General features: G+C 37.8%; 1 protein-coding gene across 1 annotated transcript; it reads left to right on the top strand.

Moving 5' to 3' along the window:
* Positions 1–796: 796 nt before the first annotated feature.
* On the top strand, positions 797–2,590 carry LOC131046823 (protein DMR6-LIKE OXYGENASE 1). The gene is made up of 3 exons (XM_059209808.1): positions 797–1,384; positions 1,494–1,815; positions 1,922–2,590. The coding sequence occupies exons 1-3, from the start codon at positions 1,119–1,121 to the stop codon at positions 2,174–2,176; spliced, it is 843 nt and encodes a 280-aa protein (XP_059065791.1). The 5' UTR covers positions 797–1,118; the 3' UTR covers positions 2,177–2,590.
* Positions 2,591–23,826: the final 21,236 nt, after the last annotated feature.

Genomic DNA, 23,826 nt, shown 5'->3' with positions numbered 1-23,826 from the left:
TACTATGACAAATGAATTCCTTATATGAAATTGACCCTCTACATTTTGAAATCAATGGTTCAAAATTAAGGAGAAGGATGCAAGACTATAGAATTAATCTCAATGTATGCTTACATTTATATTTATTTTGAAAAAAAGAAATCTTTTGTGATAAATTTTTTATAGAAAAAATCTCTTTTATTATTATCTATTTTTGATAAAAAAAAAAAATTAATATTATTTCTTTTATAAAGATATTCTATCTTGTTTTTTAAGTTTCTAAACAAAAAGGAAAATAAATTATTAAAATAGAAAGAATTAGTTTTATTTTAATAATTCTTCTTCTTCTTCATATGAGGATTAATTTTGTTAAGTTTAAAATTTATTTTAATTATTTATGTCTTTATAAAATTACAAATGAGAATTAAAAATAATTTAATTTATAATTATTTGTCTTATTAGTACTTCATTCACTAAAGCCTAATTTATCAATTTTTTGCGTCAATAAAAAATTATTATTATTTTGGTTTTCAAAATAACCTTGATTTTTGTAAAATTGAGATTTATATTTTTAAACTAGAAATTATTTATCTACAATATGATTGGATGAAACAATTTGATATACTATGAGAAAATTTATAGAAATGATAGATTTAATAAGCTTTTTTTACATTGAATGATATAAGAAATTTGAAATTTAATTATATTTAAATTAAATTTTAATAAAATAATAAAATAAAACTTAAATTAATGTATATTCTATGTTTTTGTAAAGAGTGTTTTCCTTAAAAACTTATATATAGCATTTGAAGCTATCTTCCTTTCATTACAAGATGGCATCCGCAGCCCATGTTGGGTTTAATCTCGATGCTAATGTGGAGAAACTCATGTCCAATGGACACAATCATCTTCATGTTCAGGATAAGCATATCTTTCCTCCAGGTGAACGTCCCGACATGTCCCAGGTCTGTCATTCCTATACATTTCCAGTCATAGATCTCAAAGATTTGGATGGGCCTCATAGAATAAAGCTAGTCAATCAGATCAGGCGGGCTTGCGAAGAGGATGGCTTCTTCCAGATAAACATTTAGATCTGTTTTGTTCTTTTTTCTTTTATCTGGATATCGCCTGAATTCAACATGGATCATTCTATTCAGATCATTAACCATGGAGTGCCAGAAACTTTGATGAAAAACATGATGGACATTGCCAAAGAGTTTTTTGAAATGCCTGTGGAAGACAGGGTCTGTCTATATTCAGAGGACCCACGGCAGGATGTCAGGGTTTCTACAAGCTTTAATGTCACCAAAGATGAAGTCTTTGAGTGGAAGGATTATCTAAGACACCCATGTCATCCTCTGGAGGAATTTATTAATTCATGGCCTCAAAAGCCTGCACTTTACAGGTAGTGAAAAAAAACATAAAGAAAAATAAAAACAGAGAAAGTTTTTCACAGGAATTTCACTAACAAGTGTGTATGATCCCTTTTTTCTCATTTCACTCTTTTGAAACAGAGATGTTGCAGGCAAGTATTGCAAGGAGATAAGAGGACTGGTTCTAAGGCTTCTGGCTGCAATTTCTGAAGCTCTTGGACAAGATTCTGATTATTTGAACACAATCTTTGGAAAGCATAGCCAGACAATGCACGTAAATTACTATCCTGCATGCCCAAATCCAGATCTTACCTTGGGTGTAGCACCTCATTCAGATACACGTGGCATTACTGTTCTGACGCAAGGAGATGTGAGTGGCCTGCAAGTGCTGAAAGATGGGAAATGGGTTGCAGTAGAACCAATACCCAATGCCTTTGTGGTGAATGTGGCTGATCAAATTCAGGTTTACTGTAATATAAATGTTATTTCAGTGTATACAAACTTTCCCTGTTCAAAACTTGTTTTGGGAGGGCTGAATTTTGAATTGTTTTTGTGTGAGTTTCTATTAGGTTGTAAGCAATGGAAGATTCAAAAGCGTCATGCACAGGGCTGTAACGAATACAAGCACTGCACGTATATCTATTCCCACCTTCTATGGGCCTTCCTTGGATACCTCCATTGCTCCTGCAGCATCCATGGTGGATAAGGAGCATCCGGCTCTATACAGAGAATATAAATTTGAAGAATACATGAAAGCATCCTGGAGCAAAGGTGTGAAGGTCAGGAGCATTTTGGATCGCTTCAAAATCGAAATCAGTCCATGATTGAAAAGTGTGGTGTATAACTGCTGTTGTTAGAACATACGTACGATGGTATGGACAGTAATACTTTAGCTGGGAAATAAGATGGAAGAGATTTAGCTTATCCTGCTACTTCAAAATTTGACCGGTGGTTAGAATTGTTTGATAGTTTAAGAAGACAATTTCAAATCTTTTGATTAGTTTTCTGATCTAAATTTCATATCTTTAGAAAAAATATCATGTTATGAGAGAATAATATTGAGAATTAAAATTGTATTGGAAAATATAAAGGTTATATACCTTTAATTTGGTGTCCTATTTTGTCAGTTTAAGTTATCTGTCAATCTTCATCACTTTTGTTATCAGTCTCTTTAGCAGATTATAGTGCAGATAATTGTAACATTTGATGAATACAAATATAGAGTTATTCAGCTGTTTCCAGTCTCTGTTCTATATTTTTGTTGTTTACCTATGCATTATTATATTTTGATTGTTAGAACATACATATGCTGTTATGGATGGTTGATACTATCTTGTATAGCAATAATTTATCTGGGAAATAAGGTGGAAGAGATTAACCTGTTCTTCTACTTTAACACTTTTTTTTTTATCCGTAAAGGCAAAGCCATAATTATATTGATTATGTAGAATTTACAGAGCTAAGATAGCTAATAGATTTTTAGCAGAATTCAAAATGGAAGCATCTAAATGCCTTCTTAAAAGTGTAGAAGCAACCAAGCAGTCCATGGAAGGCATAAGGTGTCCTTCCGAATTAACATATATAAGTCTGTAGATTCCCTTTTTATAAAAAACTTAAAGTCTAAATAGCAGAAACTTGCTGCCCTATTAACAGAAATTATGCTGATAAGAACAAAATACTCGCTCGAGAGTCAAAACAGTAAGCATTAAAATAACTAAAGGGGAACTAGCTTACATTTTCCTTGTGGGCTTCAAATTGCAGGTGCTCGTTCCTCACTCTCCCATGACCTCTGCTCGGAGGGCGACCCCTTCCACGACCAAGTCTGGACCCGCGACAACCCCTGCTAGCGCCACCCCTGCATCCCTATTCCATTTGAGGGTTCTCATCTTCTGTTTTTAGAGGCAGAATGTCGTTGAGTCTTGCAAACTGAATTAGGTCATCCTCTCTGCCCCAAGAACCGCCATTTAAGGTAGCCAAGGCCAACTCCCGCGAAAACCCGATGCCTATCCAAGTCTTTTCCTTTCAGGTCGAGTAGGAAAGGATAATAGTTAATTGGCTATCCATGGGCATTGAATAGGATTCTATCGCTTGGCCGAGGAGCCCCAAAGTCATGAATTGCCTTATTTAGAATTTCTTGGAACTCTTGGGTGACCTCCTCTAGAAAAATCTTCTTGGTGAGGGTCCAACCTGCATGCTTGTCAAGTTTTAGGTCTAGCAGAGAGGCAACAAACCTTGATGAGATGCTAGTGTTGTCCCAAGGATACTCGTCTCTGTTTAGGTGTCCACTACCCAAGATCATCTTGACTACCAATATGAGAGGGAAATCCGAGTAAAGGAGGAGGCGCTTGAGCCTTAGGTCTGTAACTTTTCGGAATGAAACTTGGCGCATCGACGCCGAGAGGGAAATTGGAGTGTCTGCTCCAAAACAGGAGATGGGTCTGGGATACACACTCATTATGAAACCAAATGGGGGCTCTGATGACATGGTTGGCAATGCAGGCTATGAAACAAGAAGGAGAAACCAGGACTTTGAGAATAATTGGCAAGAGAATGAGAATGAGAACAAAATGCAGAAAACTAATGCGAGAAAGTAGGTTGGCACACTCTTTAACATCAAATAATGAGGGACGGATATGCAATAAATTTTCTAGCTAAGGTGGCGAGGGATGTTTGTCCTCGGCATGCCAAATCTCTCATTCATGCCAAGCAAACCATAAGTTGATTTGATAGTTTGGCAGCTAGATCTCGTAAGGAGGATCGAGGAAAGCTTAGGTCATGACTGCAGCTTGGGTGACGTAATTGAATAGGGGCCCACTCTTCCTCGGAATAGGTAAGATTTAAATTTGAAATTGAAGTAACCGTTACACTTAGCCGCCAAGGTTAACTTTAATGTTTACCCAGTTAGCGAAGCTTTAAGTAGCTTTCGCATATTCTTGAGGAGACTCTTGTATCTAAATTAAAATCCTCTGAGACCCTTTCCTGTCAAGTGCGATGATCTGCATGAATAATAGGCAAATTTTCCTGGTCCCAACTGTAGAGATGGGTTCCTTGAGCAGCTATTTTAGAGAGAACATCCGCCTTTGAGTTTTCTTCTCTGTAGATGTGCTTAGCTTCATAGTTTTCAATCCTGTCCAGGCTTGCAATTATGTTTTCTAGAATTCCCTGCAATCTCCAATTTGGAGTATTTTTCCTCTTGATCGCATTTATTGCTATCTCCGAGTCACACTCCACTAAAATGTTATTTAAACCATGTTTTATGCAATCTATAAGTCCAAATTGCAATGCTTTGAATTCTGCTATGTTGTTTGTGTCTGGGGGGATCGACTTTGCCATTTTCCCAAGAGTTGCTCCTGTGTGATCTCTGATTACATATCCTATGCCCGAAGGACTCAAATTTCCTCTAGAGGCACCATCAAAATTTAGTTTTATCTAGCCAAGATTTGGAGGAGACTAGATAGTAGTCTTTCTCATATTGTCTTTTTTCCCAAAGGAGGGAGGAATCCTAATTGCATGCTAGTTTTTCCTTATGCTTTCATCCCATGATGAGAAAGCTTTAGGCGGTCCCAAAGAAAAGGCTATCTTACAGTTAATTGAATCCACTATCACCGATTTAATTGAGTTCAAGATTGTTTCTATTCTTCTGGATTTGTTGTCAAATAGCCTACGATTCCTCTCCTTCCAAATTTCCCAGACTAAACATGAAGAGGATACTTCCATAATTAAGCTCAAGGTGGACTCCTTAGTTGGGATAGGCCAGCTTTGGAACAAGGATTTAATGTCATTTGGTAGAGCTTTGATCAGCCCAAGTTTAGCGCAGATCCATCGCCAACATTTGGACGAAAAGGGACAAGTGAGTAGTAGATGATCCTCTGTCTTTGATTGAGCTTTGCACATGATGCACCTAGAGGGTCTTGCATACCCCATTTTTGTGAACTTTTCTGCAGTTAAGATCTTCCTCTAATAGGCTAGCCATGCAAAGATCCCTGCCTTAGGAATGACTTTAGAGCTCCAAAACAACTTCTTAGGAATATCCAATTGATCCTAAACAATGTTGCTGACTAGTACTCTGTAACCATCTTTAGGATTGTAGATCCATATTTTGGAAGGTGCCCAAATTAAAGAATCATTCCCTCTTCTTGGATTGACATTTCTTTCTTTTAAGAGCTCTTTGAGTTGATCTAAATCATTCCTTGAGGTTGGAACTCCTTCCAATGATTTCCATCTCCAACTTTGAGAGCTGGGTGAGCCATCAGAAATCAGATAATCTCTCACTCTGACACCCCAGTGATGTTTAAGCTAGTTTTATGTTATAAGAATGTTAAGTGAATTCGCAATAGGTGGGTAGCCTCCCCAAGAATCTTCCCAAAAGAGGCTTGATGCTCCATCCCGGATGTCCCATGTGAGTTGTTCTGAGATCATATTTCTATAGGAGATTAAAAAATTCCATGTTTTTGATCCCTTGGGGAATGAGTTTGCTCTTAGAAGATTGATATGTTCTTGATCTGGTAAATATTTGGTAGCTAGCATTCTAGCCCATGTGATATTGGGATTCTTAATAAACTTCCATACTAGTTTGGCCCTTAGGGCTTTGTTTTGCAATTTGAGGTCCTTAATGCCTAAACCCCCTAGGACTTTGGGCTTGATTATTTTTTCCCATGTGATTAGAGCTATTATGTGTTTCTCCTCTGAATTTTGGAAAAAAAAATTCCTCATTTTCTTAAATAGAAAGGCATTCACACCTGCTGAGAGAGATAGGATGGATAATAGATAGATGGGCAGGACCGATATTACTGCTTGAATCATCACTAATCTTCCTGCCCAAGATAGCCATTTCCCTTTCTAGGAGCTTGAGGTCTGATCCACTTTTAGCTTAAGAGGATCCCACAATTTAGCATTCCTTGTGCCATGATCAATTGAGATTCCCAAATGGATATAAGAGAGGGATCCTTCACTACAATCCAGAATTGAAAGTATTTTAGACTACAAGAGTCTAGAGATAGAAAAGAAATAGACCTTCGACTTGTCCTTATTCCTTATTTGGCCTAAAGATTTCCCAAAGGTGTCTATAATCTGTTTTAGATGGGAAGCTTCTTTGATTTTTGCTGCCCCCAAGAGGAGATTATCATCTGCAAACTGCTGGTGAGTGGCTACAAAGTTTTTGGTTATTCTGATTCCCTCTAAAAGATTGTTCATATGGCTTCTCTTTAATGTCCTTCCCAAAACCTCCCCCATTATAATGTAGAGAAAAGGAGAGATAGGATCTCCTTGTCTGATTCCCCTTGTCGAGGAAAAAATGCTTTTTGGTTTCCCATTTACTAAGATTGAGAATTTCAAAGTGGAGATGCATTCAAAGACCCAATCAATCCACTGTTTTGCAAAACCAAAGGCTTGCATAACCTTGCAAAGGAAGTGCTAGTCTACACTATTATAAGCCTTTGAAATATCTACTTTAATCATCATACCTGGTCTTTTTGTACTTTGAAGAGTATGGATTGCTTCTTGGGCTATTATAGCCCCATCAAGAATTGAACGACCTGCAACAAACCATGTTTGTTCTTCTGATATAATTGATTCCATGAGGGGCTTCATTCTATTCATCATAACTTTTGAAAGGGTTTTATAAACTGTATTGCAAAGTGAGATAGGTCTGAAATCACCCAGTTTTAATGCATTCTCCTTCTTTGGGATGAGGATGATGAATGTGTTGTTTACTTCCTTAAGAAGCCTTCGTGATCTTCTTGAGCATTCCAGAGCTTCCACAAGATCTTGACCTAAGATGTGCTAGCACTTCTTGAAAAAATCCGCTGGTAAGCCATCTAGGCCAGGAGCTTTACCTAAGGGCAATTGATTGAGGACTTGAAATACTTCATCCATCTTTATTCTCTCATTAAGATTTTGGTTCTGCTCATCTATTATGATCTTGGGGATTACTTCCAACATCTTTTCTTGCTCTGACAACTAAGAACCTTCAAGAATATTTAGGAGATTGAAGAACAAAGAGGCGATTTCCTTCTTGATTTCATCAGGATCCTCTATGATCCAGTTGTCCTTGGACTCCAGTTTTGATATCCAGTTCTTGCTCCTTCTAATCTTTGTTACATTTTGCAAGAACTTAGTGTTTTTGTCTCCCATACTAAGCCAATTCTCCCTCAATTTCTACTTCCAGAATATTTCTTCTTTAGACAAGATATCCTCATATTCCAATAGGAGCATATTTTCTTGTTGGAAGGATTCCAGGTCCATACCTTCTAGGATGATCTTATCATTTAGAGTTTCCATTCTTCCTTCTATCCAACTTTTTGTTGAGAAGATATTTCTGAAGTACTAGGAGTTCCATTCAAGTAGTTTATGTTTGACAATTTTCAACTTAGCATTAAAGAAAAAGAGTTTTGATCTTTCCACTGACGCCTCTTGCCACCAGTTTTCTATCAAAGTGAGAGTTTTGGTCCTTCATCCACATGTTCTCAAACCTAAATGGGGCTTTGAAATTTATCTTGTTGCTAAGAAAGGAAAGCAATATGGGGTGATGATTTGATCTTGAACAGGGAATGAACGAGCAGGAAGGGGTGAATGGAAAGCACCTTAAATCTCCTTGCCAAAAGAATCTATCTAATTTTTCCGCAATATTTCTAAAACCTTTCCTTCTATTTGTCCAAGTGAATAAATCACCTGAGTCTATTTCCATCAGGCCATTCCTATCAATCCAATCATTGAAGTCCTATTGAGATCCACCTAAGCGGATTAATCCTCCCCTTTTATCAGAAGATCTTCTAATAGCATTGAAGTCACCCCCTATAAAGATTTGTTCCTTAGATAAAGAAGACAGGATTGCATCTAAGAAAGACCATAAGAGGCATTTTTTGAGGGGGGAGACTAGGCCATAAATATTAATAACAAAGAAAGATGAATTGGACTAGAGGTGAGAAACTTTTGCCAAGATCCAATTTCTGTTTGAAGCAATGCCATCAACTTTAACTTGGGAAGGCTTCCAGATTATCATTAGGCCTCCTAAATCCCCATTTGAGTCCACTATCACTTGTGAGGAAGTAATAAAATGGGGGCAAATTCCACTACCAAATGCAACTGCTTGCATATTATCCAGCTTTGTTTCTTGTAAAAAAATGATTTATGCACTGACCAAAAGAATCCTCCTTTTGATCACCCTTTGTTTGTTAGGGGCATTGAGGCCTCTAACATTCCATGATAAGATTTTCATTGTTGTTCAGGATTCCCCTTCCCTACTTTCGAGAGGTCTTGAAGTTTTGATTGGTTCTCAGCAGCACCATCAAAAGATCTGGCTTCTACAAGAGATTTGCAGCCTTTCTTAGGAGGGGAGGAGCCAAAGTTTGGTTTTACCAATCCCTCTTGATTCTGATGTAGACCTATATTTCTTTCTTCTTTGACCTGAGAGTATAGTACTGCTAAAGGGGTATCTAGAATTGTGTCCTGGCCTTCATCCTAGACCATTAGATCCTGCAGAAGATTCTTAGCATTTTTATCTAAGGAAAAGCCCAGATCTTGAGGAGCCGAAGTCGGAGAAAACATAGATGGGATTGGGCTGCCCATTGATAGATTAAGATACTGATCTGCTGAGGGAAAATCTAAGGAAGAGTGGATCTCATCAACAGATAGAAGAGGGTCGTGATCTTCTACTAAATGAGTTGTAAGATCATTTTCAATGACCTCTTCTTCCTACAGGATTTTGGCAATGTGCAAAGGTTTAATGATGGGTTTCTTTAGGTGGAGGGAACCTTTCTGCTTGTTGTGCCTTTGACTGTTTTTCTTTTTAAGTACCTTAGAAGGAGGCTAAGAGAAGATATTAAAAGCTCCTCTAGAGAGGGAAGGAGTTTTCTTTTGACCAAATAGACTTCTAACTACTTTTTGAGGCTGCAACTTATGAATCAAGGAGAGAATAAGAGGAGGACAGCTATGAGGAGAATGAGGAGAAGATGGGGAGACCATACCTATACTAGAGGGCAACAACTAGCCTTGAGATTCTTTAGGGCAGGGGGATAGATCTAGGAGTGAGAAGCATCTGAGGCTTTGGAGGAGCTGAAGGCACTGGAGAGAAGACATGAGCTCTGTCTTGAGGCTGACAAATGGCCATCCTGCCTAGCTGGATTGCCTCTAGTGCAGGTGAAACCAATGGATTATCCTTATCCCTGACTAGCTTCTGACCTTCTTGCTCTGGGGAAGCTCAATGTTGAGGCTGATATGAGAGGTGAATAGCGCCCATTAAGGCTGTCATTGAGCTGTTTTTGATAATTTGGTTTCGGAGGATACATTTGCTAGGGATTTACTTACCTAGCCTTTGCACTTTTTGCTTCCATCTTCCAATTTTTGAAATGATTTCTAGGATGATGTAGAAGCCTTTTTGAAGATCAATCTCCACATATATGTTTGCTATATCTCCTTTAAGACCTTTCAAAAAATCCTCCTCGATACCCACTAGGGTTCCTAAAGCATCACTAATTTTCAGCAAAGCCTCCGGGCACCAAAACTCATATGGAAGGCCCACTAAAGACAACCAAACAGGGGATTTCTCAAATCTATGATTGGCCAAATCAAAGCCTGGTTTCTAGTTTATAAAGTTGAAAGATGACCCTTGAAAGAACAACGGGCAACCTTTCCTGATTACTTTCTTTAGGGAAGAGTCAACACACTCTAGAAGAAGGAAATCATTCTGTAGCGGTCTGATTGTGATTGTGTGGGGGAAAAAGTGACACTAAGCAAACATGCCCTAATCTCACTTTCAATCACACATTTGTGGAATACAAAAGAGCCTAGAGGTATCACACAATTGGCTACTTCTTTTTGTGGAAGAGAGAGCCATGGGCTACCTATTAGGATTTCTATTCCTTTGTTGTAATTGAAAGATAAAATGATGCAAGTTCAATCCCAAACCCCAAAGTGCAAGTATGAACTAATAACAAGATTTGCAGAATTGAACTTAAACAATGGAAAGCTGTAAACACAAGGACAAGACAAGAATGTAAATGCGTACCCGGTGTTAAAATCTAAGTGAAAATGTTCGGGACGGGGGTGCGGGCGCCACTGTCTTGATTCTGCCCATGAAACTGTTGTTTTGCAACCTGAAAAGCTATCAGAAAGTTGCTGAAAGTTGCTGTCTGACAGAAGGACCAGGGCGCCCAGCACCCCTGTCCCAGGGACCAGGGCACCCAGCGCCCCTGTCCTGGCAGGACCAGGGTGCCCCACGCCCTTGTCTTGGTCTTTTTCTCTGAAACTTGGTGTGTTGTTCCGTCTCGGTCTGCTTCTTCCGGATCTGCAACTTGTGGCATTGTCCGAATCCCGAAACCTGCACTTATATCTGAAAAGGGTATGGTGGGCGGCTATATAGGGTTTTGCCTTAGTCAAACCCCCGCTTTGGTGATTTCCACCTCCACGAATAGCCAAGTTGTATTGTAAAAGTAATGTGTGTGCAGACCTTGTGTGTGTGCAAGATCCTAAAATGCAAGCAAGCAAACTAGAGCAACCTAGAAAGTAAACCCTAATTGCTTGTAAATGATAATGTAAATACTCTAAATCAAGATGCAAAGTGATCTAAAGCATGAATAAATGATATATTGAAGCTTATGCAAAGACATGAAAACAACATGAAATCATACCCAACCCCCAAGGGAGGGGTACAAGCCAATCTTCAGTCGGTAATCTCCTATTGCTCTTCAATGTCTTCAAAGCCCTAAATGGATGAATGAAATTGATGAATACTTGATGGATGGATGTTGAATGTTGTTGAAGTCTTCAAAGATCTGCTCTTTCGCTGCATAGAAGGCCCTTGAAACCAAAATTCTGGATCCCTTCCAATGAAGAAAGAGAGTTCTTATAGATGAAACCCTAGGTCTTAATTTCAACTTTTGGCCGACCTAGAGATTGAATCTCCTGCCAATTTTTTGGGGTTAAGCTTTATTTTATGATTGGATCGTGCTCCTAAAATTTTGGGAAAAATGTCCGGGACCAGGTGCATGCCGGGCGCCATGGTCCCGACAACTTTTCACCAAATTTTCAGGGCCGTCGGATATGATGATTTTAGAGAGAATCCTGAAGTTACAGGTGATTTCGAGATGTTTTGACCCCCGAAATCAAGCCCCCAAGTTCAAAATAGGACCTAATTAGGGTTTTTGATTAAATGATGTATTGGAGGAATAAAATGAAAGGGGCACACTTTAATGAAAGGGCCCAACTTTATAATGTGGAAAATGATGAAATAGGACCTTAGACCTAATTAATTTGATTAATTAAGTGCTAAAGGGGAAATGCAATGCAAAATGAAAAATGCACCAAGGCGGGTGCTAAACTAGGTGTGAAATTGTACCACCCTAGCAAGTGCGTACAATTTACGACGCTACATTTAGCCCCCACTTTAGCGGTCATATGAACACTATGTGCATATGCAAGCTAAAGTACAGAAAAGTAAACATTATTTGAAAAAGGATATATCCATAAGTTGTCGGACGAAGCCCCCAGCGGCATCTGCAGTACTCAGTTAGGAACCACAACCTACAAAACCACATGTTAGATCACAAAATCACCTAATGCTTACTAAGGAAGGTGATGAAAATTCGAGGGTAGCTATTTGCCCCCCCCTGTTTCGGCTTGCTAATTTTAGTGAGTTGAAACAGGGTATCATGTTTACCACTTTGAATTGTTAAAGAATATTGATAACAAATTCTCACAAGAAGATTTGATATGAGATCAAAAACTAATGGAGAATCATTTGGTAAGAAAGAGGACTAAACCTCAATTCCAACACAACAAAGAGTGTGAGGATTTGAGAGTTCTCTAACACAAGATGAAGGATGTAAATGGAAACAAAATGCAAAGAGAAGAAAAGAAAGGAAAAAGGCATGAATACACACAGTGGTGATCCATGAGAAGAATAGTGAGAGAGAAAACATGGACTTCTCGCCCCTAGATCTTGTCTAGGTGATCCATGGGAAAAAGGGACATGGAAAACTAGCCCCTAGAGTCTGTCTAGGTGATCCATGTAAGGGAGGAGAGTGAGAAAGTCTAGCCTTATGCCGCTAGTTCCACTCAACCTTGTGCATGTGTGTGTAAGGGAGGTTAGAAGCACCTCATAGGAGTCTATGCCCGAGTATGCTACAACCTGTATATGTATAGTACAAAAGCGTGGCATCTCGCTCTAAGAGTCTGTGCTCTAGTTCCGAGAATAATCACCTTGCATAAAAGAAAAATGGAGACATCTCGCTCTAAGAATCTGTGCTCTGGTTTCGAGAATGACCCATTTCTCAAAAAGTGTAATGTTTATGTCATAAGCAAAGTAGAACAAGGATACCTACCTTCATCACAAAAGAAGATACCACAAAAATGCAACAATGTCATAGATCCAAGCAAGAGAGTTTTGCACTCTTTAAGCAAGGATAAGATAGTTGAAAAGGGATATCTTGTAGTATGTGTAAAGGAGATCCTTAGAGGAGAAGAGATCTTTGTACAAAAGACACCTATCCTCGAGAGGAATTGTCTTAGACAAATATAACATCTTCTAGAATAAGACAAAGTAGAGAATAAGAATGCAATACTTCCTTCTTTTGCGAGGTGAAAGTGATTCTTAATGAAGGATGACGCTTTTTTTTTTTTAACCCAATTGGGAGAGTGAATTCATTATGGATGTATTTTACCAAGTGCAAAAGAGGTTGTAGTCAAGGACTTACACCTCTTGTAAGAGAGAATCCTTGAACAAACAACAACAAATGCATACAAGGAATAACATCAAGTAATAAAGTTCACACCATCCACGAAATAGGAAAAAGTGGATCCTTAGATAAAAATAAGAAAAGATCATTGCCTCCCAAGGATGAAGGACTTACACAATCTTCTAGGGAGAGATCTTAGACATAAAAAAAAATGTACTACATACTCACATGAGTTCATGCAAGCAAGACATTAGTGTATGTAAAATGCTCCTCACAAGAAGTGGGTAGGATAAGAAAGAGAATACACATCTTCTCCCATATCTAGGAAAAGAGAATTCTAAAGCAAAGATGATCAATATTTCCACACTATTACCCCATAAGAACAAGAGATAACATAGAAAAATTAAGCTATTATGTTGCTTCAAAAAAAAAAAAATGATTGCACTTGAAATTGTACCATCATGAATGACAATGAGCCCCCAGTAAATGAGCTACCAATGTCACATAATGATGAGCAACATAATAGCCATTAATGTTATTTAAAGACATGATAGATTGAATGAGGTATTTGAATATGACATGCTAAATGCTCAACCATAAGTGAGATCAAAAACATGTATAAAATGATAAAAATTGAAGAAGAAAAGTTACAAGAAATCTTAGAAGAGGGATGAGTGTAATTTATTAGAGCCTTATCCCTGGAGGAAAGGACTTTTTGATGAATAGGAGATAAAGATTCATAAGTGGATTTAGAAATTTGAGGGGAATCATAAAGAGATTTGTTCATCGCCAAGATTTCCTTATGAGGGGAATGAGAGTTGATAGAAGTAGAAGATGATTTAGTTGAAGTGAGATCATCATCACTACTAAATATAGCATTCACATTGAGAGATGGTCTTTTAGATGCTTTGGTGGGCTTAGAAAGATTATATCCAAGTCCAAATGAATATTCATGCATGTTATGTTCTAAAGGAACTTTAATTCCTTGTTCATTTGTGCCACAACCATTTCCACTATAGCCACTCTTAGCCAAGATATGAAAACCACGACCATAACGATTAGCCATTTCAGAAAGAAAAGGTGGTTTTTCATAAGACAAAGAATCAAATTCTTCAGAATTAGAGGTGTGAGGAGAAGAAGTTTGAGAAGCAGCCACAAAATTATTGCTCATAGGTTCAGGTAAGATTGATTAATCTCTAATTTCTTCCTTCTTTTTAACTTTAAGCTCTCTAGGAGGAACCCTATACTCACCTACAAAGGTGGGATTGAAATCAAGAGATCCCCAATCATCTTCTGCGAGAACCTTCTCAGGATCAAAAGCCTTTTCATGTGTAGATTCAAGTTGAGAAGAATCTTCTTCAGGAGCTTCAGACTCATCCAAAGAATTTTGATTATTAGAGGGTGATGATTCATCCATAGGTATCTTGTTTAACGAGTCATCACTAGAAGAGGAAGGCTTAGAAGAACTCCCTTTGGAAGTAGATGTTTGCAAACAAGCTTGAAAATTAGTATCACTTATCAAGGTATATGTCTTATTATTATAAATAAATTTAACTTGTCTATGCAATGTAGAGGGGACAGCTTGCATACTGTGAATCCAAGGTCTCCCTAATAACAAGTTGTATGTTAGATTTCCCGACATAACATGGATAGGAGTAGGCAAAGTAACAGGTCCCACTGTGATGGGTAAGGTGATAATACCTAATGAAGACTTAGCCACATTATCAAAGCCTCGAATGGGACGAGAGTCGGGCTCAATAAGGGATGTATCCACATTCATCTTATGCAATAGATTAATGCTACACACATTAAGGCCAGAACCATTATCTACCAGTGTTCATCTTATAGCAGTGTCATTTATGATAACCACAATCATCAAGGGATCATATTGATGTTGAATTTCACTAGTAGGCAACTCATCTTGAGTAAACACAATCTGAGCTTTAGGATTCATCACAGAGTTAACCAAAGACACTATATTACTAGATGTATTAGGTGGAGGAACATTCAAATATTTCAAGGCATCTTGTAACATTCCATGATGAGTGGAAGAAGTTTGGATCAAATCCCAAAGGGATATCTTAGCAGGGGTAGCTTTAAGTTGTTCTATGAGATCATATTCCTTACCAAGAGCTTGTGAAATACGAGGAGCTTGAGGAAGAATAGGTCGGGAAGGAGGAAGTGAAGTTGGGATAACTGGAGGAGGATTAGGTTGCCTATTGTTTCTTGTGTTATAAGTATGGGCAACCGCATGATAACTCTCTCTAGTCAGTTGCTTAGCATACTCATAAGGGCTCTTAGTAGAATAACCTCCTTGCACAGTAATAATAGGTTTCTTAGGAGTGCAAAAAGAATCATTAGCATAACCACCTTGAACCACTAAGATAGGCTTATTTAAAGGTTGAGAATTTTGAGAAGGACAAGCACCTTGGACAGTGAAGAGAGGTTTGTTAGGTGTTTCATTCACATGTATCAAATTGATTGAGGATGGTTTAGAGGAATGAACAAAAGTGTTGGAAGAATTATTGATAGTCTTCTCTTGCACTAAAATCTTATCACGGATTAAATCAATTTTAGGAGAGAGACAAGGGGTAGGCATTGATGTTCCAGTAGGAAGAGTAATACTAGGAAAGGTCATATCATCCTCTATCATCAAAGGATCTACATGGGGAATAAACTCTCTAGGAGAAGGATCAACATTGCTCTCTAAAGTCTCACTTTTGAGATGGAGATCTTTGAAAGGGATGTTAACCATCTTGCTTTGAACTAGGGTTTCCTTATGAGTAGAACCAAGTTGAGGAGAGGGAGATGCTTTATTTTTAGAGGGAGAATAATTGAGATTCAAGGAAGGTGAGAAACTATTAAGGGAGTTTTCAATCTTGATTTCATCCCCTTTGGCTAGGGTTCTCTCACAGGGTAGAGAATAATCTACACCTTCTTCTAATGGTTCATCCCAAATAGTGAAGTTGTTGAAAGGAATGTTTGAAGTATTGTCAATTTCGGGAGAGGAGATAACATTGTTTATTAATTCCTCATCCTTAGGAGGGAGAGGATCAATAGATGTGTTAAACTCATCCTCTTTCCTCAAAATATGTTCAATATGATCTTTAGGGGAGAGAGAATTAAGGAAATTTCTTATTATTTCATCTTCTTTCTCTAAGGGATGCTTATGGGTAAGACCAACTTTAGGAGAAGGGTAAGCATTTATCATTAATTCATCATCTCTAGTGGGAATTTTGTTGAAAAAGGAAATGCCATTACTAGGAAATGTAGGGATAGTTTTATCTTCTTGCACAAAAGGATCCTCATGAAGGGAGTGTTTTTTAGGAGGAACATGAACATATTTCTCCAAAGATTCATGCTTAGGAAGGAGATCTTTGAAAGAAGTGTTCATAACCTCTTGTTGCACTAACATGCCCCCATTGGAAGGACCAACTTTAGGAGAAAATAAGTCAATGTCCATCAATACCTTTTCACTTAGAGAGGCATCATGTAGGGAAGGTGAAGTAACATTAAGAAAGGTATTTATGATATCATTCTCTTCCTCTAGGATAGCTAAACAGGAAGGGCACAATTTAGGAGAATTGTCAATATCACTCTTAAAGTCTTCATCCTTAGAGCATGGGAGAGTCTCAAAGGGATTGGTAACAACTCTTTTAGGCACTAAAATGTTGTTATAGATGGGAGGAGGTTCTTTAGGAGAAGGAAAAATTGAAACAAGGGAAGCTAACCCATTATCACATCTATGAAATGAATGCATCATGACAACAATTTTCCTCTTTCAAATGATAACACATGCAAAATAGAAGGAAATGTTTAATTTTAACCAATGAAAGCACTTAGAATGTAGATTTAGAAAATGAAATTTATGATTCAAATGAGTTCCTAAATCAGATTTGAAATTATTGATCCCAATTAAGCTATCCACAAGTTCAACTTTGAATTGAAAAATTAGGGTTTTAGCAAAATTTTCCTCTGAATTTTTGAATCTTGCAAGAAATTAGAACTTGTAAATACAAATTTGAATTTGAAATAGCATAAACACTCAAATTTGAAAACATAAATCAGAATTAGAGAAGATTGGAATTCACGTCAGGTTCACCAAAATGTGTGGGGGAAAAAGTGACACTAAGCAAACATGCCCTAATCTCACTTTCAATCACACATTTGTGGAATACGAAGGAGCCTAGAGGTATCACACAATTGGCTACTTCTTTTTGTGGAAGAGAGAGCCACGGGCTACCTATTAGGATTTCTATTCCTTTGTTGTAATTGAAAGATAAAATGATGCAAGTTCAATCCCAAACCCCAAAGTGCAAGTATGAACTAATAACAAGATTTGCAGAATTGAACTTAAACAATGGAAAGCTGTAAACACAAGGACAAGAAAAGAATGTAAATGCATACCCGGTGTTAAAATCTGAGTGAAAATGTTCGGGATGGGGGCGCGGGCGCCACTGTACTAATTCTGCCCCTGAAACTGCTATTTTGCAACCTGAAAAGCTGTCAGAAAGTTGTTGAAAGTTGCTGTCTGACAGAAGGACCAGGGCGCCCAACACCCCTGTCTTGGCAGGACTAGGGCACCCCACGCCCCTGTCCTGGTCTTTTTCTCTGAAACTTGGTGTGTTGTTCCGTCTCGGTCTGCTTCTTCCGGATCTACAACTTGCGGTGTCGTCCGAATCCCGAAACCTGCACTTATATCTGAAAAGGGTATGGTGGGTGGCTACATAGGGTTTTGCCTTAGTCAAACCCCCACTTTGGTGATTTCCACCTCCACGAATAGCCAAGTTGTATTGTAAAAGTAATGTGTGTGCAGACCTTGTGTGTGTGCAAGATCCTAAAATGCAAGCAAGCAAACTAGAGCAACCTAGAAAGTAAACCCTAATTGCTTGTAAATGATAATGTAAATGCTCTAAATCAAGATGCAAAGTGATCTAAAGCATGAATAAATGATATATTGAAGCTTATGCAAAGACATGAAAACAACATGAAATCATACCCAACCCCCAAGGGAGGGGTACAAGCCAATCTTCAGTCAGTAATCTCCTATTGCTCTTCAATGTCTTCAAAGCCCTAAATGGATGAATGAAATTGATGAATGCTTGATGGATGGATGTTGAATGTTGTTGAAGTCTTCAAAGATCTGCTCTTTCGCTGCATAGAAGGTCCTTGAAACCAAAATTCTGGATCCTTTCCAATGAAGAAAGAGAGTTCTTATATATGAAACCCTAGGTCTTAATTTCAACTTTTGGCCGACCTAGAGATTGAATCTCCCACCAATTTCTTGGGGTTAAGCTTTATTTTATGATTGGATCGTGCTCCTAAAATTTCGGGAAAAATGTCCGGGACCAGGTGCACGCCGGGCGCCATGGTCCCGACAACTTTTCACCAAATTTTCAGGGCCATCGGATATGATGATTTTAGAGAGAATCCCGAAGTTACAGGTGATTTCAAGATGTTTTGACCCCCGAAATCAAGCCCCCAAGTTCAAAATAGGACCTAATTAGGGTTTTTTATTAAATGATGTATTGGAAGAATAAAATGAAAGGGGCACACTTTAATGAAAGGGCCCAACTTTATAATGTGGAAAATGATGAAATAGGACCTTAGACCTAATTAATTTGATTAATTAAGTGCTAAAGGGGAAATGCAATGCAAAATGAAAAATGCACCAAGGCGGGTGCTAAACTAGGTGTGAAATTGTACCACCCTAGCAAGTGCAGACAATTTACGACGCTACAGTGATCAAACCTAGAAAGGAGGACATCCACCAGGAGATTATGTCTTTGTTGTTCCTTCCTATACCATACCATTGTGCAAAAAGGGCATTTTCTTTGAATCAGGCAATTGTGGGGTTGATGGAATCGGAACGTAGGACGAAAAGTTTACTACCCATGGTTTTTCGATTCCATTTTTGATCCTGGCAAGTAGAGATGGGAGGAGGACGATGGAAAGAAGGTTTTTTGAAACTCAAATTCTTGGTACTCCTAGAGGGCATGAAAGGAGCAGCTGTAGGGAAAGTTTTCTTAATTTGGCGACCCTCATGGTTGCGGGCTGAAGGTGCATTAGATGCAGAGTATTTCTGAACCCTAGCTGAGATGGGGATATTATTAGGGCCCATCGCCACTTTCTTAGCCCAGGAGTCCAAGCTTGAGTGATTTTGAGGGTTTACGGCCTGGGCATTAAAGCCCAGCCAAGATTACCTTTACCAGGTCTGATTCTTCTTCCCATGTGTGATCGAGAGCATATGGTATGAGTGCAAAGTTTGAAAACGCACTGATTTCTTTACCACCGGCAGAGGATCTCTAATATAGAAACATCGTGGGCTCCCTGGCCTCCAAGATCCCCTACTAGGCCTTGATTTGAACTCGCCATGAACCCACCATTGACATTCTTAGCATTCTTCCTCTTGAATGGTAAAAACAACTTTTATTTGAGAGCTCAAACATAAAATTTGTAAGTCTTTTGACTCTAGTTTTTAGATGTGCATTTAAATACGAGAAGTTTTGAATTCGATATACTTTGAAAAAGGTATTAGTTGTGGTATATTTAATTTCAACTTCAATTTAAAAAAAAAAAAATATAATAGATAATTCTATAAGAAAATAATATTAAAAATTAAAATTGTATTTGAAAAAAAATAAAGTTTGAATTGAAGATAGACATGTCATATAGAGAGATGGTGCCTTAGTTGTTGGAGGTCTTAGATTTCATTTGTAATCGGTACATGAAACATTTAACATTGTATGAGAACCCAAGTCAATAGAGCTCTACTCAACTAGGAGCTCCAAATACTTGCATTGTGGCTCAAGAGTGTTGGAAAATGAGTCACTTCTGAAATGTAGATAGATTATTCACAAAGAGAGCTAGTAGCTCATTGATAGAAAACCATAACAATAGATGAAAGATCTTGAATTTGATTCCTAAAAAGATAAATTAAATATAAAAAATATCTATCTCTATATTTTAGACAACAAACTCATAATTAAAAAAATTATATCCTCCTATTTATCACCAGTCTACAATAATTCTTTTTTTTTTTTGCTCGATAAAAGTCCTAAGCCATATTTTATTAATAAATTTTATTACAATATCCACTTGGTGCGGGCGTCGGTAGGAAAGAGCGGAGAGGAGAAAACCTTCGGCTTTGCCCAGGACCATAGGTCCAGTCAGTGACTATTAACTTTTAATGATTTACATATAATCTTGTACAAAATCTGCATTCTGGCTGATCAAAAGCCCTTCATAGGTAGCATCCTAGTTCACTATTCCCAGCTTATATAAATTTTGCATTCTGGTTGATAAAAAATCCTTTCATAGGTAGCATCCTAGTTTATTGTTACATCCTAATTCACTTATGCCAAATTTCCTAGTTCACCATTGCCATATTTGCCATCTTTTGATTATCCTGCAAAACAGATTTTCAAAACAATCCTTCTGCAAAACCACTTTGTTAAGTGTTAGTGCCAAAGAAGAAGATCCAATATTATCTCTACATACTTACCCCTAGTGTTATTACAGCCTAGGTTTCTTTCATATTAAGTCAGCATCAGAAATTGTTGTCTATATTATGAAAGATTACCCAGTCTACAATAATATTAGGGGTATAAAAACTGGTCAATAAAGGATTGATAGTAATTCATCACATAACCAGGGTCATGATTGCATTCAAGAATGTTTTCGGTGCTTCAGAAGTCCATTAGCATGGTTATTTGTGAAAGAAACTGATGCACCCGATGGCATTTTCTCAGGGTGCGATAAGTAGGAAAAAGTTTGGTGAGTTGTTAATCTCTCGGGAAGAGCTACATTGATATCGTGACAGTCATCAACATAGCATTCACTATCAGAGGCACGAAGAAGGAGTTACCCCAATACCCAATGAGGTTGTCGTGAGAGTTATCGGCATATCACTCATTGGAAATCATTATTCTATGTTACCCCGATACCCGATGGACTAGGTGACAAAGGAAGTGTTATCGACTGGACTTACTCCGATGATGCGATAGTCATCAGGGTAGCTTGAGCCATCAGGGAGAGGTGTTTTAGATTATGTTGATACCCAATGAGGAAGACAAGCCGAGAACAGAGGAGGAGGCTATCAAATGATAGCACCAAGGTGATGTCATTGAGGTGACATCGGCTATTCAGAAGAACATTTTTTCGCTATGCCGATACTCGATGAGGAAGCTAAGGTAGTTGTTAGGAAGGAAACTTTATCGGGGGAGCATAAGCCGATAGTTATTCTATGTTACCCTGATACCCAATGGATTGGGTGACAAAGGCATTGTTTATCGGTTGGACTTACTCTAATGATGTGATAGTCATCGGGGTAATTTGAGCAATCAAGGAGAGGTGTTTTAGGTTATACCGACACCCGATGAGGAAGACAAGCCGAGCACCGATGAAGGAGTGTGGAGCGGATGTTTTGTAGTCATCGGGACATCAGATAGTGTAGGAAATAGCTACCCCGATACCCAATAGGGTGAATATCATGAGGTTTCATCGGGATAGCCTACATTGAAAGAAGAGGCTAAAAGAGCACCAAGGTGATGTCATTGAGATGACATCGGCTATTCGGAAGAGGATTTTTCTGCTACGCCGATACTCGATGAGGAAGCTAAGGTAGTTGTTAGGAAGGAAACCTTATTGGGGGAGCATAAGCCAATAGACCTAAAGACAAACAAGTTGGACCCTGATGTTGTCGAGTCATCTGAGAAACATAGGGTGTCCCGACACCCAATATGCTTTGCAACATGATGAAAAAGAAGGAGGTTTCATCGGGGAAGCATATGCCGATAGACTAGAGAGGCATGAAGATGCACAAGTATGAGGGCAATGTCATCGGGTCATCGGCGAAGCATAAAATGAGTTGTTCTAATACCCGATATTGTGACCCGATGTACCATACGAGATGCAGACTATGAGGAGGACTCATCGAAATAACTTTTAGCCATTGGAGGAACATATCTAGAGCTATACCAAGACCCCACAGTCTACATAGAGAGATCCCTATATATATATGCCCATATGCATATATATCTATATACATTTTTATATACTTTTGTATACATGCATGTATATTTATGTATACACATATGCACCTATATGCATATATCTATGTTTATTCCTATATATATATATGTGTGTGTGTGTGTGTGTGTGCCTATATGCATATGTATTTATATCCATATTTGTATAACAGGACTATCTTAAAACTATATATAATAGAAATGCTCACCTGTTGTATACACATATGCACCTATATGCATATATCTATGTTTATTTTTATATGCATATATATATGTATGCCTATATGCATATGTATCTATATATATGCATATGTATGTATGTATATATAGTTTTAAGATAGTCCTGTTATATGTGTACAGGTGAGCATTTCTGTCACATTTGTGAAAGTTCAAGCCCTATTATGTCCTATCATTGTATGTTGTTTTGTATATTTGCATATATTTGTATCCCTATATGAATCCCAACATACATTGTGTATATTTGTTTACTTTGCTCTAAGAATATTGTTTATAGGTATATGTATGATTATATGTGCATATATCTGTATATGTATCTGTGTGTATCTATATATAGTTATATATGTATACATGCATCTATTTATGTATCTACTACAATATATATGCATGTGTGCACATATAATTATATACATACAAATTATATATACGTGCATATATATCGCTATCTGTGCATATACATATGTATACCTTCCACTATGTATGTGAATGTGTTGTGAATGTGTTGTTTTTAGGATTATGTCTAAATTGCTGCCTACCTATGAGTATCCTGGTTTGAATGCCTATATGTTAGTGATGTGGTTCTATTTGTTCCATCTGCCCCTAAATTAGCTAGTGTATCTGCCAATGTGTTAGCTTCCCTATATATGTGATTGAGTGTGTAATTTGAGAAGCTTTCCATTAGAGAAAGGGCTCTATCCAATAAACTTTTGAGCTCCCATTTTGGCATTGTCCTAGTTTTTATTAAATTAACTATGATGGCCGAGTCCCCTTCTATTTCCAATTTGGATATTTTTAACTGTTTGCATAGGTTTAAACCCTCTATTAAGCTCAACAATTCTGCTTTATTATTAGTGCAATGCCCTAGATACCGGGATCTCAATCCAATACATATCCCATCATGTGAATGTATTATACATCCTTCCCCTACCTCCCTATATTTACTCTGGATGCTCCATCAAAATTGAGTTTGCACCATCCAATCTTCGGGGGAACCCATTTGCATGGTTTTCTACCATCGGTCTTGTCTCTATTCCCCTTCCCCAAGAAAGGAGGGATTTTAATTGCCTTCCACTTCTTTCTGATTTATTTATCCTAGTCTGTAAATGTCTTGTTATGTTGTGTAATTGTTGTATTCCTATTATTGGAGGTTTCTATGATGGAGGCTTCTATTTTTGCTATCAAATTTTCTACCTTCATTTTTGTCTCTTGGAAGATTCTCCTGTTCCTCTCCTTCCAGATCTACCAGATTACTATTGCTAGGCTGCATATCCATAAATTGTGGAAGATGTTGTTCCTTTTGATGATTGGCCAACTTTTGAGCCAATCCTTTAGGTAAGGAGTGAGGGCACCTGACCAACCTAGTTGTGCCATCAACCAATACCATCTTTTTTGTGTGTAGTTGCAGGTTGTGAATATGTGATCATTTTTTTCCTCATCTTTCTTGCATAAGAAACAAATTGAGGGTCCTTCATAACCTCTAATTTTAAATTTCTCCGCAGTTAGGACCTTCCCTTGAAATGTCGCCCATGCAAAGAA

Source organism: Cryptomeria japonica, chromosome 8 (genome assembly GCF_030272615.1).
Source record: "Cryptomeria japonica chromosome 8, Sugi_1.0, whole genome shotgun sequence".
Classification (NCBI taxonomy): Eukaryota; Viridiplantae; Streptophyta; class Pinopsida; order Cupressales; family Cupressaceae; genus Cryptomeria; species Cryptomeria japonica.
The sequence above is the reverse complement of the archived record's forward strand: the minus strand, read 5'-3'. Positions and strand labels throughout refer to the sequence as shown.